Genomic DNA, 18,844 nt, shown 5'->3' with positions numbered 1-18,844 from the left:
TTTTTTGCACAGGTTGGGACTGGTATTGTACCAAAGCAATGTGCAAAACCTTGGCTAGTAACATTTGAAATTTTCACCTGTGATATTTTCTGACACACTGGTATTGCCTGACACACGTCCTGCCTGCCGTAAGATGTCTGACACACACAGTTATTTCTAATGAACGCATAATAAAGCAACTCACAGTGAAGACAGGCACTGGCAGAAAATTGAAATTATGGTATGGCAAATAACTTACCAGACAAAACTGCCAGCTGGTAGGTATGAAGCCCAGATACAAATCCATTTTATAAAAATATAAAAAATATATAAAGTCCATTTTATAAAAATAACAAGGTTAAAATCTAGATTCTGGTGATATTTTAACAGGAATCACCTACCGTGTTCTTTCTGAACTAGAAGATACTCTTTGTGTTTCAGTTTCTTTGCTGGACCATGTAAAAACATTCATATCTATCTTTGTCTGTAATGGTGGCCTTGTTTCTCCTGTGTGGAGATATTAACTGTACATTATTTTATCATTATCACTGCTCTTTTGTGTCTACATTGGCTTCAGGACAGAATAGAGCTCAGAGATAAACTTTTATATCACAAACTAAAAATCTAACAATTCCCTCAGCCTTCACTACATATCCCCTCAGTAAATAGTTCACAGTACAAAATAGAAGCCAATAAATCATTCTTTCTTTTAAATAAACAGAATTACTTGTCTTAAACACTTCTGATGACCAATTAAGAATAACTGAGACACTGAACATACTGCCAAGCACCCCGACCCCACAAGAATGTTAATAGTTTTTAAGAACTGTGGAGGGCAGGAGAAGAAGAAATACATTTGTTAAAAAGCATGGTTCAGATCCTCGACTGGTAGGCAGAGATGGACCTCCAGTGCGGTGCTAATTGGTACAATTGCCTGGTGAAATGTCTCTAAAATAACAGGCACGCAAGTTCAAGATCCACCGTGGTTTCAAATATCCATCGCGTAACTCAGACTATCTGGTTTAATAAAGGAGGAGGGTGGAGAACCAGAGAGGAGAAAGGAACAATGGTATCTTTCCACATGGGCACTAATATGGCCAGTGGGCAACAGCAGAGCCCCCTTCCCCCCAACAGGCTGAGGCTTCTGATGAATTTAATGTTCTCTGAAGACTATCTCTACTGAAATCAAACTGACTTATGACCTTTTCTCTGAGCAGCAGGACAACAACATCTATAATGCAAAGGCAGTCAAACATAAGATGAGAATGTGATTTTTTAAAAATGAATGTTTTATTCATGAACTATTTATAAAATTGTGTAAAATATACTCAAATATATTTGTTTTGTTGACTGTAGTTAAAAATATAAAAATATACTTAAATGCATAAATTAAATTGACAATAGTAGCACAGTTCTGTGTTCATCCAGTGTTTGTTAGGAAAAGTCATTATAAGTAATTATATTGCATATGAGAACGGAATATGTGCTGAAGATGTTTTTCAGACACTTTACTCCAGGAAAGAATTTATGGCTAGACACATTTCAAAATTGTGGGTTTTTTTCTTTGGCCATAGTGGTGCTACCAACAGCTGAGGAGTCTGACTCTATCAGCCTGAGAGGGATAGTTGGGGGCACAGGGTCTACAGTGAGTTGCCGCCGGAACTATAGGTCCCAAAGCTCGCAGCTCCAGAGCCCACACATCTGTGACAGGGCCATCATGGGAGTGGTGGTCATTCTATAATGCATTTTATTCACACAAATTGTATGTCTGAAGTATGGAAAGAAATCTGAATAAATGTTAAACACTTGCTAAGCCACTCCTTGGTCATGAAGCTGTGGCTGCAGTATGCAGAATCTCTGAATGTCAGATGCATTTCTCTAATCTGCAGCCCTGGGAGGAGATGCTAATATAGTGATTAGATGGTTACTATCCCATATATTAAATCCCAGGCTGAGGAGCTTGGCTAAGTGTTCATGTACTCCTCTCTGTCTTGTATTTAACTTCTGGTTTCAAAGTTAAAGCGTAAATAACCATATACAATACATAATATAAACTTAAAGCTCACACATTTTCTTTTCTCTGTTCTACAACTGAAAGGAAATTCATAGTATATCATGGCACAAAATAATATTTCTGGCAATTTTAGGCATTATTTATTGCTAAATAACTATAGCAGCAGAGAAAAATGTATAAAGTTGCACTTTTATGACATCTTCACAGTATGCCTACTTCTCTCACCCACTTTTGTGTTCCATTAGTAACAAAAAATATCATTTATCAACTCCAGCTATGTAAAATCATTTTTTCCCTACATTCGGTAGTGGATCTTGTAATTGTATTGCACAGATTAAAAAACTCATTTATTACAATTTTTTCATTATTAAATAACTTTCAATACAAAAATTTGAATTAACCTAAAAGCCCAACTCTGCAAGTGCTTCAGAAGAGGAATGGTATTTTCTTCAGGCAAGCATTCCGGTTGACTTTCGTGAAAGTACTCAGGTAGCTTTGTGGACAATCCAGAGATTCGCAGGACTGGGCTCCAAGTGTGCAAATCGTAGCTTAAGGATCTGCTACAACACTAGCCTTGCTTTATAACATTATTATTGGGAAACATCAAGAAGGGAATTCTGAGCATTATCCATGGACATTCAAAAGATATCTTTTTCCTTAAGACCTGTCTCTGTTCAGTACAGTCTCCTTCAAATCCATTCTTGTTACATTAACAATTTCCCATCAGTCCTGCTATTCAGCTTAGAGGCACAGTAAATATAATTAATTATACTGCTATGTAGGTGTTTTATATTAATAAAATGCTACATAGATACTTTTAACTTTTTCTCACTGGATTTACACTGGTTTCATATGAGCAGAATTGGGTAGAGAGCAGAACCAGAGCAATAATGTGTGTGTACTGTCTTATGTGTGACCTAGCTGGGCAGAGATGTAAAGCTGCTTGTGAGCACTCTGCCAGAGCACTTAAGGTCATCTGTCACATTAATAAGTGATGAAGAGGAAGATGCTTATGAACTGTGTCCATTATTAGCTGAGAGAAAAGATGAAACTAGTTGTCTGCTATGACATTATTGTTTTGGGTACACATGCGTGAACTCTGTAGATGCGGACAAGGGAGCTGAGAACGATAAAATAAAGAGTAGAATGATGTGCGTTTTTCTGAAAATGATGCACAACATGCATACATAGTGTGCAATCAGACTTTTGCTCTCAGATCATACGTTACTGAGCTCCATTTCCCTCAGCACCAAAAAAATCACACAGTGATATATAGTGTGAAGTAATTTATAGGGTACATTTGGTATGTCTTCACAGTGTAATTAACATGTGCTGGTAACTAACATGGTGACCTTTGCTCCTCAGCTATCCCTGAAAAAAGAAAGGACTAAATGCAGCACATGTAACACAACAGCAGTTTTTATGATGCCTTAAGTCCAGCGGTTATTAGCAGGGTCAACAGTTGATGTAAAGCTGCCATGCTTGTTTGTCCTTGTTTGCTAACCTAGTTAATCTAGCAAAGGAAACAGAGAAAAAAAGGACTCTGCACATTTCTTTGTGGTTTTGCTTAGATCTCCCCTGTGAAAATGTCTTCCACTCTAACGCTAGTTCTTTTCTTTTTCAGTTTCAATTAAGGGTGGTGGATTTTGGGGTTTGTGTGGTGCCAAAGAGGATGTACAGGAAGAATGAGCAGTATCTTCATACAGAAACACCTAAAAGATTAACCAAGCTTCCATGTTTTGAGCAGCTGTGAAAGCTGATATGAAGGGTGGCTTCTGAGGCATATGAGGATATTTGGTCAAGAAAGGATGAGATTCCAGATGAGAAGGAAGGAAGAGTGACTATTGGGTTGTTTCCTTCTCTGTAAGAAGACCAGAGTGATATGGATGTGCATAGTCCCGCTGGTTCTGCTTTGGAGTGATTTCTTAAGAAAACTATGTCAGAGCTGCCTGGTAGATTTCTTCAGCCACTGTCAGGCAGATATTCCTACAGCAAGGAGCATGCAGCTCCAGTAAGGCATGTAGCACAGGGCCACAGCAGTTCCTCAGTTAGGCACTTAGCCACTTATTGACTGGTTCTCAGAAGGCCTTCAAAAGTATTTATTTATCTCCAAAACAGAAGTGGAATGTAACAAGCTAAGTTTTCTCTAGGGAAAGTATAGGTAGATATATGAAAGAAGAATTATCAAGCCTTTCCTTCTTTTTGTGATGAAGAATAACTATGTACTGCCTCTTCTCTATTTGTTTGAAGAACACTAAAAAGACAAAGAATAGCTGAACGGTGTTTAGACCCTTGAGTGAGAAGCCTCTGCAGAGGAGAGAAGCTGTGCATAATCCACTTGGCTGGACAGGATACCTGCTGAGTGCTCTTTGATTTAACTTCTTGCTAGTCAGTAAATGTTTTGAGTAATGACTCCCTGCCTGGGGTATGGGGAGTTGGAACTAGATAGTCTTTAAGGTCTCTTCCAAACCAAACCATCTGATGATTCTACGATTAGCACAGCCCTGCCAGCCTACATTCCCTGGCTTACCGATGAGCCTTTTTCCATTCCAACTGCCCTTGTTGGTGGGCATCAGGCAACATTCATGTGGAGGATTCTTTCTATGCAGACATGCTGGGGCCAAACTTTGTGAGAGCAAGCAGCATAAAGCCAGTTGTGTTAATTGTTGGAGATATACATGTTTGTAATCTATCTACTTTTTTGGCTCTCATGGTACAACATTGTTTCTAATGAGCTAAGGAAGTTGTCAGACTTCACATCCTCACAGATCTGTTAACACAAATGTCTGAGGCATTTTTTGAACATTTTTCTTAATTATAATTATTCACACATGAAAACGCACAGACAGGTTGTGGTCTGATTCTGCTCTCTTAAACCAGTGTAAAGAAATCAGAATGTGACCTGTCTCCCCTCAAAGTATGTGGTGGGAGATAGGTCTGTTAGACTTCACTGCAGCATATGTTGTTCAATATTCTTCTACTATGTCACATTAGACTGAAACGGTTGCTTCCGGTGAGGTGAACCCTGTTTTGCTCAGTTGTTACTGAGTTCTGTAAAAGGTATGCCATTGTGTTACAGGTTATACCCATTTTTCTCAGATGAAAAGCATTAAGTTTAAAGTGTAGAGTAGCATTGTAACTCCTATACAGGACTACTGTTCCCTTGCTTAATAGTAGCTTATTTCATCTCACGAACACTGAACTAGTTAAAAAAAATGAGGTTCTCCTTAAAGGATTTTTCCTGTGTCATGCCAATACCGCCCCAGATGCAGCAGTCCTGTCAGCCATTGAATTTAAAATAGTTTATGTAGAACAGTTTATAAAAACTGTGATAAGAAAAAAAATAGTATTATCTGAAGCATAATATTAATATAAACAATATAGAAAAAAATACATATTTACATAATGCCAAAATACAATTATATACATTAATACCTATTATATTTAAATTATATATCTTTTTAAAAAATCACCAGACCAATAAATTATACAGTCTCAGCAGAAAGGTCTGGCACCTTTCTGGTTCATGAAATACACATACAAAAAACCCCAAACAAACCCCCGAGTTAACAAGTGTGGTCACAAAAGTAGATATCTCTAACATTCTTAGTGCCTTGAATAAACAGCATCTGAAAGCAAGGAAAACTGATATTAGAAAAAGGAAAACAACACAGGTGGCTTCATGTTCAACTCTGCCAGCTCACTACAGTGCTCTGAGAGGAGGTTACGTGGCAGCAGCGCTGGCTGGTGACTGATGTGACAGCAAAAAGCAAATCCCACCTCTGCTTTTGCTAGGACTCTCAACTTGTAGAAACCTGGCTATTTGAGTCCTTCGCCTCCTCCAAGCCTGTTCCACCTATTGATGACAACTCTGACTTCTACAAGCTAGATCAGGAAAATTGTTTTAATCTCTCATTATATAATCTCAGTTCCTAATGTCCAAATTTCTGGAGCTACTGAGATCCTGCTGTTTGACCCTAAAAACTTCTACAGACCTTAAGAATCAGCTCTACCAATGCACACAAACCACCTCTGCTTACAGCTTCTTCAAACTGGCCGTCTGGCCATGGGAACAGGAGGTGAAGGGCAGTGATAGTGCCAGGTTTGCTACTCCTGCAAACCTGATCAGTGAGGGACTGGATACAGGCTAGGAAAAAGAGCACAGCCTACAACCCCTACGTTTTCCAGTCAAGGCAGATGGGAAGTCTCCTAAGGCTGCCTATATAGTCAACAGCAAATGAGGGTGATGCAGGACAGAAACTGAACTCCATGAAGGACAGAAGAGCCCAGTGAGCACAGCCAATGGCCTCAGCATACTTAAGGATGGATGGTGTAAAGAGTGGTGAGGTAAAGGCCAATACCGTGATAGGAAAGTGGTTCAGTTCCCCCAACAGCATAGGAACCATGAAGTGTGAGACAGGGTAAGGTAGGAGCAGGAAGTGATATTATAATGACTAATAATGAAGGAAATAAAGACACAACTGCAAGAGTGACAAGAGCAGAGGAGTGAAGAAATGAAGGTCCAGCAGGAAAAGAACAAGTATCAATGGTAAGGGATAACACAATTTCCCCTCAATTACATTTGAAACATTTTACAATTTGATAAACTTGCAGTTACCTCTGTGATACTCTGGATTCACATTTTCATATATTGGAAATAAGGGATTTTCTTGTTCACTGCGAAGTTTTCTGGCTCTTAACACGTCCCTCACACATTGATGTAGATACACATATTGACACTGCAAAAGATTTGTATTTAGGACACTCTGAGAAATTTTGTAATTTAATTTTCTGTATAGTGAAAAAATCATTACAAGCGAACTCCCTCACACATAATCAAGGGTGGTGTTAAAAATGAAAATATACTTCTAAAATTAATCTCCTTTTCGCACTAGTAATATAGTAAACTTTTGTGATCACCTGTTCTTAGAAATAATACCAGTCAAATATAAAGGAACATAATATCTTTTGACGGATCATGCCATAAGTGAAAGCTCTAGCAACTGCAAAGCATAATTTGACATGGTGCTGTGTTGGATAGCTACTACTTCTGAATGCTTTGGTATAACATATGTGTAAAAGAATTAATATGTACAGGGAAGCAGGCAGAAGAGACAAACAATTTCCTGGTGTTTTTTTTCTGAAATATTTTCCACAGAATTTTATTATGATATATAAATATTGCACAGAACTTTAACAAACCCAAATTTTCTGGCAAAATCAGTATTTTTTTGATCTAATATAAGTTATAAGATTGCTTCTGACTATGCAGCAAATAAGTTTTCTGAAGAGTGCCTTTCACAGAAGGGAACTAAGATGACATTCACAACCAAAGTAAGGAGGGTCAGCAATATTATTGACTACTGACTATTCATCAAACTACCTTAATAGAACAGATTGTTAAACTCCTATGCTCTGCTACTTTTTGTGGTTTATGATTAGTGTAACATGGTACCCATAAGTAGGCCGAGCATCTTTATATATCAAGGTATACGTTTTTAATATTACTTTTCTCTCAAAAACATAATTTCTCCAGTAAGTATATGCATTTTCTCCCCTCACATCTTCTTTACTTATTTTCCACAAGAAATTCAGCCACTGCTCTGTGCCTTTTTCTCAGTGCTCTGGCTTTGGGAAAGTGAGAATGTCTGCTTTTATGCACGTACAGCTGCTGTCTCTGTGGAGCAGAGCCCTGCATCCCACTCACCAACATGACGGAAAGTTGGCCAAGGCATGGAGACTTTCTTTGACAGAAAGTTTGCGACTTTCTTTGACAGACCATTTGCGACTGAAATGGTCTGTGTTACAGCTACTGTGCTGAGCACACTGCCTTTTAAGCTGATGCACACAGTGTTCTGTTACTCCTTGCATTTCTCCAGCTGCAGTCTCTTGTCTTAAACAGCTTTCAGCCAAGTCTGAAGCAGGGGCATTGTTTTGTTGTTGCTGTTTTTCTATGGTTGAATAATGCCAAGTATGATGGTGCTGTGACCTTGGGCTGGAGCATCTCATTGCAAACAGTACTGTCTGCTGGCCTGTGCTCCACAGTGGGATTTGGCTTTTACTGTATCGCCAGAAGGGGAACTATCTTTTATTCCAACCCCTAAACAGATTGTGGAAGCCAAGACATGGACACCAGGATTTAGTGTCTTCACACACATCAAATGGAGTTTGTGGAGCAGATTTGTTCTTCCCCATCTCCCCACCTCCTTTACTGTTTCTTAAAAGATAATTCACTGCTCATTGCAAACTCCGAATCATCATAAAACTCAAGGATAAATTTACTTCATTTTTTGAAGGAGGATGAGAGACTGTATTGCTTGTGCTCCAAGCCACCTCGATAAAACACAGTTCCAAGTCAGAAACCATAAACAGGATGCAACTGAGAGTTCATATTAATAAGACTTGCTGACAATACAGGAGCTCAGTGACTGTGCACTGACACAGCTACATGGTCAGTTTAACAAGCATGTTACAGCTCGCGTGTGAGCTGTAAAAGCTTTCAATTAGTCTGTCTCTGGGATGCTGATTGCTAATTCTTCCAGGGGCAGGACTGGTTACAAGAGGGATCTGGGTTCAACTTGAGTCACAGATGGTTTGGGGCAGAAGGGCATATAGTGCTGGTAGTGTGAAGGCTCAGCTACTCACTGTTGCTGTAGATATTTTGTGTGGGTCTGGCTGCCTTTTGTCTTAGACATCATTTCAAGTTCATGCCAAAGGTAGGCTTTGTATCACACAACTTTAGTTGTCTCTAAGTCTGGTGTCAAATTTAGGTTCTTGAGGTAGTTGCTTCCTTTTTCCAGCTAGGGAAAAAGAGCCACCCTCCTGAGATGCCTGTCCACCTTTGCAGACTATGGATACTGGAAATGTAGAAGGTGAGATGGATCTGTTTCTGAGGATGCCTAGACCAGGCAGAGAATCTGTCTCCCCTCCAACGAAGGTCTTCTGTGATTAAGATACTTCCAGGAATCCCTTTTTGTGTGTGTTTTCAGTTGGGCCTTTCTTTATACACATACGAGAGACATTTACATTATCAAAAAACACTGATGTCACTGACATTTTTGTTTCCAAATTGCAGTAAAGAGCTCTATTATTATCAAGCTACAGGCAGATCCATCAAACTTGTTCTGATTCTTCTATTAATGTTTCAGGGAAAATGTAAAGACTGCCTCCACAACTTGCCTTTATTAAATCAGTTCCTAAGTGTTTAGCTGGTATTAGTATAATATGATTTTCTTGCAGTTTTAAAAACACAGAAAGAAATACAAAACATTTACCTTTTTTGCACTTTGAGAATAAATGTACTTGCTTTTACATAGTATGTTAGGAAAATGCCAATCAACTTTCCAATACCATTTTAATTTGCAGAGCAGCTCAATAAAAAATAAACCGTAAACCCACAAGGTCACAGTGATACATCTAATTTTCTCTGCCCTCCATTTCTTTTCCCTATTACATCAACCTATCTGTCTGTTTTAGGCTTGTCTTCTAGACCCATCCATGAAGGACCTATCTCTCCTCAAAGATCATTTACTGGACACTGCCGTAAAGCAACAATGTGCTGTTACACTTCTGCTGCATAATGCCGCTGGGACAATCGTGGGCCAGGGGAAGAAAAAAAAAGAGAAGTCTAGAGGAAGCATAGCTTGTTATTCTTGGTCCTCACTTGTTATGATTTGGACCCACTGTATGAGAGCCAACGGAAAAAACCCTGAACCAGAAATTCTCACAGAGCTAAAATACATCTAAGTAGTATTTCACAGTGGAGTAAGTGCAAAGTGCTTTGAGAGCCTTTATGATGAGAGACAGATTGTTAGATACCGTAGCTGGTGTTGCTGCATAGAAGGTTATCCAAAACTTACCTCTGTCTGAACCATGTGAACACGGTGAAGCCTTAGATCATGTACTGCCGCATAAATGTCGACAGTGTCCTTTGAATCCAGCTGTTGCAGAATTCGGTCTAGTGCAATGAATGTGCCAGTCCTGCCAACACCAGCACTGGAAAAGAAAACAACCCAAAAGACTGAAAAGCAGATGGATAAAAGCATTCAATATATTCATATGATATTTTTGTAAAGTTCAGATCTCCAGGGTGAGAAGCAAATTGTTCAAATGGCACCTCTGAGACTTTATAACACTTTATAGTGGAATTTACTTAGGAAGGAGGAAGGGATAGTGATGGTAGAGGTACCTCTCCTACTGCCTGCACTGCTTTCTGCTTTGGATTAACTCAGTCATTGAGATACACTGAAAGACTGCATCGGACTCTTGTCAGAGTTTTTAAACCTCTTCTCTCCAGGAATACAGCTGTGGTCTTGTTTTCTAAAAGATCCGTAGGCCGTTGCCTTGTGGAAGGGCAAAGTAAGGAAAAGTATCAGTTCCCAGTAGATGAACTGCCAGGAGGTGGGGTCTGGAGGCAGGAGGTTGGAAAAAGAAAAGCTGACTTGCTGATAATAGTAGAAATCTGACATGCTGCAGCACATGCTGTACAGGTGGGGTCATGTAAGATACATCCCTCAGCCCATATAATGTGTGGAGGGGTCAGATACTACAATCAGGTGGTACCAGTGAACATATGGCTTTATCAGAAGATACAGCACTGCACTGCACTCACTCTCTCTCTCTGTGTAACCCTATAGTCTGCTGCAACTGGCCAGTGGATTACGGATCAGGCAGTCCAGTTTTGTCTTTTTCGTATACATGTGTAGGGGTGGACTACAGATCAGAGGAAAAACTGCAGCCCTATGACTGCCAGAGATGACAAAAGAGCAGAACAGCATGAAAAGGCAGTAAAGAGAGGGAGTCTCAGTCAGAATGGGGGAAAGGATAGACCTGTCAGCTGATCTCAACATCCATATGTAGTCAGATTTACCCTAGGCATATCTTACCTTTTTAGAACACCCCTTAGTGATTCAAATGTTGGACCAAAAGAGCAGCACATGGGTAATTTAAGAATGCAAAAGCTTATGAGCAGTGGTAGCTACTGGCACCTGTAGTTCTCTCCAGTAGTCCCACAGAGAGATGGTGGTTCCCTAAGAATCATTTTCAAGGCTTCTCCAAAGTAAGGTTGTGGGTTAGTGCACGTGCCTTGGGACGACTGCTCTGATGTATCTGGACACTTAAGCTCATCAGTTATTTCTCAGGTTCTCTGGCTGCCCAAGGTCTAACAGGGATGAACATTTGGGAACTTCCCAAGGGTACGCTAAGAGCTCTGTGCCACTGACCTTTTGCTGCTGCACATACCTGCAGTGTACAATAGTTGGTCCTGTGTCTGGGGTCCTGTTGATATAATCTCTTACAGTTCTGACAAACTGAATCAGGGACTGGGTGGTCTCTGGCACACCATGATCTGGCCATACAGTGTAGTGGAAGTGACGAATGAGCCTTGTTGAGTCAAGCTGCTCTTCCTGTTGGGATTCAAAAGTGTGGGTCATCAGGACCAGAGAGGAAGGGACATATACAACATGCACCTTCAGAACAAATGCTATAGCTTCCACCAGAGGTGAGCTGGGCATGATGCAACTGTGTTACAGCAGAAGAAATTTATCCTCCCTAATTTAGCCTTGCAGGTGTTTTAAGCCAATTCATTAGGAAAAAAAAGAATGCAAACATACACTGCAGATTTTAAACTCTCTTATTGTCCATTCTGGGAGCACTGATTCAGACAACATCTCAACAATCAGGTCTCCATAGTACAAGGAATCCTGATCGAGGGGCCAGTAGTGATCACACTTTACCTGCAGGGACACAGACAAAGACAGACTTAGTGTTAGAAACAGCTGTAAACAATGCCTCTGTTCAGCACTGGCAGAAGCAGACTTCAGACCTCCCATGTCTGAGGAGGAAGGAACAAAGGCAGCAGCTGAATTCAGAGAGAGATGCCACTCCCTGCCATGTCAACAAACAGTGCCTGGGATGGGAATGGACTAGCATGGGAAGTTCTCATAATTGATGTTTGTGATGAGGGGAATGGGAAGCACTTCACTGATGCCCTCTTCTGGGGCACATTTTCCACATCAAGTCTTCTCAGACCTCTGCTTGGATGAGAGGTCAATTCCAGTGCCTGCTTCCTCACCTCTTGCTGAGATATGACTGTAGGGTGCCACTTGGAGCCAGTGAGGTGCAGAAGGACACAGGTCCTAGTCTGCATTGGCTTTCACCCTCTCCTCAGGAAAAAATGGTAAACTGAAAGAAAATGACCGCTATGTGCCACCAGGTGATTGTTACGTTTTTGTTTAATCTTCTTATAGACCTATTCCCTGTCTTACAACGGAGGCAGAACGTGGTCATACCTAGGGAGGTATGCTCCACTTGCACTCAGTAAGACTGTGAAGTGCATGAATGGTCTCTTTGCTAGCTACATCAGGGCTTATATATAGAGATAATTTGATCTATTTACTGATCAACATTTGCTCTCCAGAGCTTATATTTAAAGTTGATCAGAGCTGATGTGATCAACAAGCATTTTTTGTTGTTGGTTGTTCTGCATGCTTAAGGGAATTGTATTAGTGCTAGAGGACAAAGTCCTGGATTAGAGACCAGTAGCAATGAGCTCTGTTCCTAACTCTTAACTTTGACATGCTGCATGATCTTGGGATAGTCTCTGCATCCTCACTTCACAGCCTTAATCTCTCTCCAGTCTATATACTATACCTCTTATCTCTTACTGTGTATCTCCTTAACTGGGTCCTTTTTGGCATTAGTGTGATGCAAATACTAAGTAAAAACTTTTAATAGATATTAGAACAGTAATTAATAATAAAGAAGAGTCACTGCTCACCCGGCCCTTCTCAACACACTGGGTTACCATGACAATATTGTGAACATTTTGCTCCCATGCCATCTTCCAGAACTCATCTTTTGTGCCAGGCAAAGGGCCCTGAGTTGCTATGTATTCCCTGCGGAAATTATTGCCCTGCAAAAAAAGAGAACTCCATTAGTTTTCAAAAAGGCAGAAAAAAATATCTTCTAGCAACTGAACAAGACATGGGGTTGCAGCTAGAGCTCTGCAGGAACAATGTTCTTGCTGGGACAATAGTTTTGAGAACTAAATTTTTGCCTTGAACCTGGAAGCAAATGATTGGTTGGAACAGAGAGAAGAAGGAGACTGTAGCAGTATATCTAAATACTGTTCCTTTTGTGGCAGACAAAGTTTTTTATTTTTCTACTGTGCACAGCACAGTCTCAAGCAATTTTGAAACTGCAAGGAACTTTTGCTTTATTTACTGTTTTTAATAAATTAGCTGAGTTCTGGCTTGAAATCTGGATTGCTAAAGCCACTGCTATTATCAATCATAGCTCTCCGTCAAAGGGCATTATTTTAATTTCAGCCAGTTTTACCACCCTGCAAGGTGCCAATGCTGTCAGGATGAGCTACAGCTCCACAGTGAGGACACCACCTGCAGTGATAGCCACAGTTGACACCGTATAAAAGCAGCAACCTTTAAAAATGTGTCCTTGGCCAATTAGACTTGCTATCTTACATAACTATAGCAATCCAAGAAAGTGCCCTTAAGTGCTGGGTAAATCACTCACACTTAATTTAATGGCAGTCAGACACAGTCTTTCAGCACACCCACAAAATAAGTTTTAAGATTTTTAGCTAAAGTGAGTCAATGAAGGGGGAGAGCAGCCCTAACTATCAAGCTTTATATTCAGTTTTAGATGAAGGACAAATTACCACTGGAGGGAGGACTGTAAAACACCACCCTTGAGTCACTTACTGGTATGTAGCTTGCATTAATGTAGTCTGAGCAAGGGTCATCATCCACATTCGAAAGCTTCACTCTTGATGTATCATCTAGGAAGAAATCCATAACAAGTGGCTTAGGGCTAGGTCTTGATTTTCAGTCATTCTCTCACTTAAAAAATGCATTTCTGAAAGGACTGGCAGCACTCTTACAAGATTTTATATGAAGAGCTAATTTAAAGGGAATAACTGTTTATGTTTTTACTGCCTCTTCCATTCACTCAAATGCTGTGGAGTGTTCTAAAGACTAGGAGATGGCTGGTAAGAAGGAAGCAGTAAATATCCCAAATTTCCTCTGTTGAGCTGCACAGGATTTGTTATGACAACAAAAGGGCCACAGTAGCATCCCCCTTTGATCCTAACACCAGTGTGCTGTACTGAAAAGCAGTGCCCAGCTCTGTCCTTGAAAGAACAGCTGGGCTTTAGTGGTCCTCTGAGCTAACATGTGGAGCAGGCCAAACATCTTCCCTAGGTAAACCGCCTTCTGTACAGAAATAGAAAGTGTCTAAGCCACCGGGTCACTGATTCATGAGATAATGCCACCTTGGATCTCAGTCAGGTGTCATTTCTTGTACAATGCAGGCGTGCTGCCCAGCCTGGCAAGGTAGGCAGAACAGCGGATGCTATGAGGCTGTGCTGCAAGCACATACCACATCCATTAGTGGGGATGTGGAGCAGTGAGTCATGTGGTGTTCCTCCTCAATGTTTTACCTCCAAAAGTGCCATGTAGGAGATTAAAGGGGGAAACTCTCAATGACAGACAGGTCTAGGCCTTGCCTTGGGAGAAGAGGGTTAACCTCACACATGCGTCTTACCATGCAGAATCACACTAGCTCTACACTGTACAGGAGGTTTGCTACGTACTCTGAAGAACAAATATTTGGCAAGGCTGTCAAAGAGCACTGAATGGATGATACTCCATATGTAAACAACCCTACTGTTATTTCTATTATCCTTGTTACCAGCAGTGACTGAATGTCCCTAATAGCTGGAGCTTTTTCTCCCTGGGCTGAATGCTAGTCATTACACCTCCAGTGTGAAACTAAATTACTGGTCTGTGTGAAGCCAGACCCCTCAAAGCACCAGAACCTGAGCTGGCAGAGATACTTCATCTCTGACAGAAAGGAGAGAAGGGATTGGCTGCACTCTCTTTTCCACTAGACTTGCTGAAACAAAGTGAAAAATAGCTGGTGTGATGCAATATTACACAACCAAACCTAAAACTCACAGGGTAATATATTATTGTATCGATTTTTCCCTCTGTTCTCTGGTAGAAGTGCTATGTCACATGTCTGGTTTCGACCCACATCTTTCAAATCCTGAAAAAAAAGAAAAAGAATAAAATGTGAGGTGAAAATAATTCAAGGACGTGACAACACAGGGGGAAACAGTGCTTATCAGCTCTCAAAGGCCATGACAGAGAGTGGTTGTTTTTTTAAAAAACAAACTGAAATTACATAGGTAATCATATTGTTTTAAACCAAGTACATGGCTGGCAGGTAATTTCCATGCTTTATCACACATATGTTGCCATGCAAATCTGATCTCAGCCAGATAGGTATCAGGCAGAGGCTGCCATCAAGAAGATGCTACGCCAAATGAAGAGCTGGTTTCTGCACTTGGACAGGTGGAGTTCAGCTGAAACACTCCAACTTACCTGGATTTGTGCGAATAAGACAAATGCAGACCTTCCTAATGCATTAACCTGCTGATTCAGTCAGCCCACCCCTTCATAAAGCAAGTCCTTTGCCTAGGTTAGGATCGCACCTCATACTCCTTGGACAGAAGGTAGTTGGAGTCTGCTTGAAGTTTGGTGAAGTGTGCTTCAAAGTGACTGACTTTGATCGGACTAAAATATTCAACAGGAGGAAGAAAATCACAGGATGAATCACAGTCATAATTTATCCAGTTGGTTACCAAGAAGCTTTTTTAGGTATTATTTTTTAATTTTTACCTGGAAGTTTTTCGGTTCCTAGAAATTATTTCAAAAGAAAAAGAAACACTTCATCAGTGAGTGACCAGATGGATCTGTTCAACCACGATGCCATGTTAAAAAAAAATAAATCTGACTTTACCCTTTTTGCCCCAAGTTCAGATGGACTGACAGTGACTTCTCCCTGCGAATGCTCAGCCTTGCTGTAGATCTCTCATGGCCACTACTGGAATAAAAAGGAAGGTATTCTGTTGTATCTGTTCTGATACTGATAAGAGTTGGTAATAACATAACTCACACTGGAAAACAGTAAATTGGAAAAAAAGGAATTTAAGAAAGTATGTTTTGATTCGTGGCTCTGATCGTGTGGTATTGCTCTTAACTGGGGCACAGAGTTTTCTTGTATTTTAGCTTGGCAATAGTGATGTGGAGTGTATGTATGGCACAGGCAGTAAGACTATGTACTTGTTCTGAAACACTCACAGCCCAGTCTATCATTAAGGAGGGTGTCCTTTGCTAAGATGGGCTCTAAATCAGTTGATCCTCTACAGGCAGAGAGGAACATATAGGGAGATTTTCAGAGCTGTAAAAGCTCTACAGCTTCCACCACATGTACTCTGCAGACCAGGCCAGCAGATGCCCAGGCTCATAGCAGGAGTAAGTGGCAGAACCACAGCAGGCTTTGGAAAAGCCATTGAAGTGGTACTTACTCCATACAGTTAGTGATGCCTTTCATCCTTTTGCTGCCATCTCCTCAAGACTCCTCCCTTAGAGAACACTTTCTCCTTTTGTATGATGTGGGAAAACCATACTGGTGTAATTGCCATCCTGCTGGCTATATAACTTACAACAAGAAACCACATTCTATATGAAGTTTATCCATTTTGGCTAAAAGCTGTGACTAGTCAGAAAACAGTTTTCTTTCAATCTGAAATTCTGGCACATGAAAAGTAAATTCAAAAAATACAGACTTAATTTAGTATCAGTAAAAGAACTGAATTTTAGATTTTCAGTGTTTCCCTTGTAATGGAAATGTTGAGGGTTTTTTTAAATTTCAGAAACCATATGGAATTTCACACCTCTCAGTCATGCAAAATGATTTAAATGGATAAAGCCTTTTTCAAAGTTGAGATAGAGTATTTTTCTTTTTAAAAACATATTTTAAAATATGAACTATTTAAAGTTCACTATTTAAGATTCATCTATAATGTAAAATACACAACTATAATTGAAAAAAAAAGAGAAGTAAAGTTTAAACTAATCTTTTGGACACTGAGGAAATGCCATACTCAATATTTTTGAATTGAAATGATAATATCTAAATGAACAGTTTCAATAGCTTTCCATCTACAATGCAGATGCAATTAATTGGAAACATTTCATTTTTTTGACAAAACATTCAGTCTGAATGATAAACCAGTTTTTCAGATATATTCAGACTCCTAATGAAAACTAAGTTACAAGAATCCTCTATGACATAATTATGGCATCATTTGAATCAAAAATATATAGATTTCTTAATATGTAAGTTCTACACTTAGTGTGCAGAAGATGTTGGGGGACACAGATTTTGTCTGTTGAATAGTTCTGTGAATTCCTCCAATTTTACAGTTACACTTTATATATTGTATTACTTAAATAAATATAAATTGACATTACTTCAGTAACAGAGACTGATAAAGGGAGTCAACTTACCCAACTTTCTGTCTGCAGACAAATAAAGCAGTAACAGCCACCAACATCACAATCAGAAACAAGCCAGCACTCACACCTTCAATAACTCCGAACAGAGGCTCTGGAAACAAAACAGTGTACTTATATATCTTGAGGAAAAGATCAGAAGACTTGGAGAATCGATAACTCTCAAGGGATCTGTTATTATCAGCTAAAGAAAATGGCTAAATAGAAGGAAGGGTAAGGCAGTTAAACACCTAGCTAAAACCTGGCCTTGATTTTCTGTCCTTATTTTTTCCAAACATTTCGCAAAATTTTTCACTCCCAAACACAGTAAAAGAAAGCACAACCCCATTATATGGGAGTTTGGTTCTTTTGCACTTTGAAGCTTTCTTGGTGATAGTTCACTGAGCATTCATCCTCTTCTCTACTGTCAGCAGCTCTGCAAGCAGTCCCCTGAATTTTCAACAGAAGCCAGATAAACCATGGCTCCAGCCTCATCTCAGAGCAGCCTTCAGGACATGCACAGCAATCCATTTTTGTTCCACTCCTTACAAACAGTTCTAGATACCAGAGTGTTCTTAGGCGCAATATATAATTGCATGGTACAGTCACTGATAACAAGCCTGAAACTAACCTGCCTCTGTAGTGATGGGCAAAGAGAAGAAGGTATCTGCAAAGAGCGGTTTAGGAAGTTCCTTCGGGTCTTCACTGAAAAGCTGGGTAAAAGCTCGTATGCTGATCCTAAAAAAGCAGTATTGTTACACTTATGACTCATTAGACATTCAGAACCAACAGGAGACAAGTAAGAACTTATTTGCCCCTTGGAGATAATTAAAACCTTTCCACCCCCACAGACAATTCTTAAAACAGGCACCTGAGTTAAATACTAATTAATCAGTATTCTACTTAATTAATCATACTGATCCCTGAGTTAAATATTGGGGAACCCAGCTACTACAGGTGGAGGGCTCTGAGGTACCCTGGCAGAGGTAACATATGGGCTCTGGCAGCTGGCACATAGCCTGCCTATGCCTGAAGGCAGACCTAGCAGAAGCTGCAGAGGGGAGAGGACTCAGAAATGCTTCTTGGTGGGGACACATTTTCCCTTCACTTGGTTGGGTATGGCTGTGCTAATGGAGATTTGCTATAGTCCTCTTGGTTCTCTGTGTAATGTGGGTATTTCCCAGACTGAGTTTTTGGGAAACGTGCCCTAATGAGAGCAGACTATAGTAGGGTAGCACTGTCTTGATGATGAAGCAGCTAAGAGGCATGATGTACACTCCTCGGCATGTGCCTTCTGTCCATGTGTCTTTTCAGTGAGAATACTGCAGATCTCTTGGGAGAGTATTTACCTCTCCCAAGTGGTAGGGGCATGGCTGAGCCCCACTGGAGCTCATGTTTGGTCTCGCAGCCTGTGTAACTGCTGAGCCTGGTCTTAGCAGTCACCGTCTTCTACACCCTACACTAACCTGGGCCTAGCTCTGGAGCCTAGGGA

The 18,844-nt window shown here is 40.3% G+C and overlaps 1 protein-coding gene across 2 annotated transcripts in view; it reads right to left on the bottom strand.

Moving 5' to 3' along the window:
• Window positions 1–1,314: 1,314 nt before the first annotated feature.
• Window positions 1,315–18,844, bottom strand: part of PTPRB (protein tyrosine phosphatase, receptor type B) — a 64,196-nt gene continuing 46,666 nt past the window's right edge. The window contains exons 21-33 of one of the 2 annotated variants that reach the window (XM_017832809.1): window positions 17,984–18,090; window positions 17,368–17,467; window positions 15,815–15,898; window positions 15,694–15,711; window positions 15,507–15,588; window positions 14,968–15,058; window positions 13,714–13,790; window positions 12,771–12,905; window positions 11,605–11,727; window positions 11,234–11,397; window positions 9,853–9,988; window positions 6,612–6,732; window positions 1,315–5,622 (exon numbers count right to left, since the gene is read on the bottom strand). In XM_017832809.1, coding sequence (XP_017688298.1) covers window positions 5,600–5,622; window positions 6,612–6,732; window positions 9,853–9,988; window positions 11,234–11,397; window positions 11,605–11,727; window positions 12,771–12,905; window positions 13,714–13,790; window positions 14,968–15,058; window positions 15,507–15,588; window positions 15,694–15,711; window positions 15,815–15,898; window positions 17,368–17,467; window positions 17,984–18,090 — 1,261 coding nt within the window. In that variant the 3' untranslated portion in view covers window positions 1,315–5,599. The remainder of the gene's footprint in view (window positions 5,623–6,611; window positions 6,733–9,852; window positions 9,989–11,233; window positions 11,398–11,604; window positions 11,728–12,770; window positions 12,906–13,713; window positions 13,791–14,967; window positions 15,059–15,506; window positions 15,589–15,693; window positions 15,712–15,814; window positions 15,899–17,367; window positions 17,468–17,983; window positions 18,091–18,844) is intronic. The other variant, XM_017832810.1, reaches the window with a different exon arrangement.

This window comes from Lepidothrix coronata, unplaced genomic scaffold (assembly GCF_001604755.1).
Source record: "Lepidothrix coronata isolate B3197 unplaced genomic scaffold, Lepidothrix_coronata-1.0 Scaffold206, whole genome shotgun sequence".
In the NCBI taxonomy this organism is placed as follows: Eukaryota; Metazoa; Chordata; class Aves; order Passeriformes; family Pipridae; genus Lepidothrix; species Lepidothrix coronata.
This window is presented reverse-complemented; position numbering and strand designations above follow the sequence as displayed.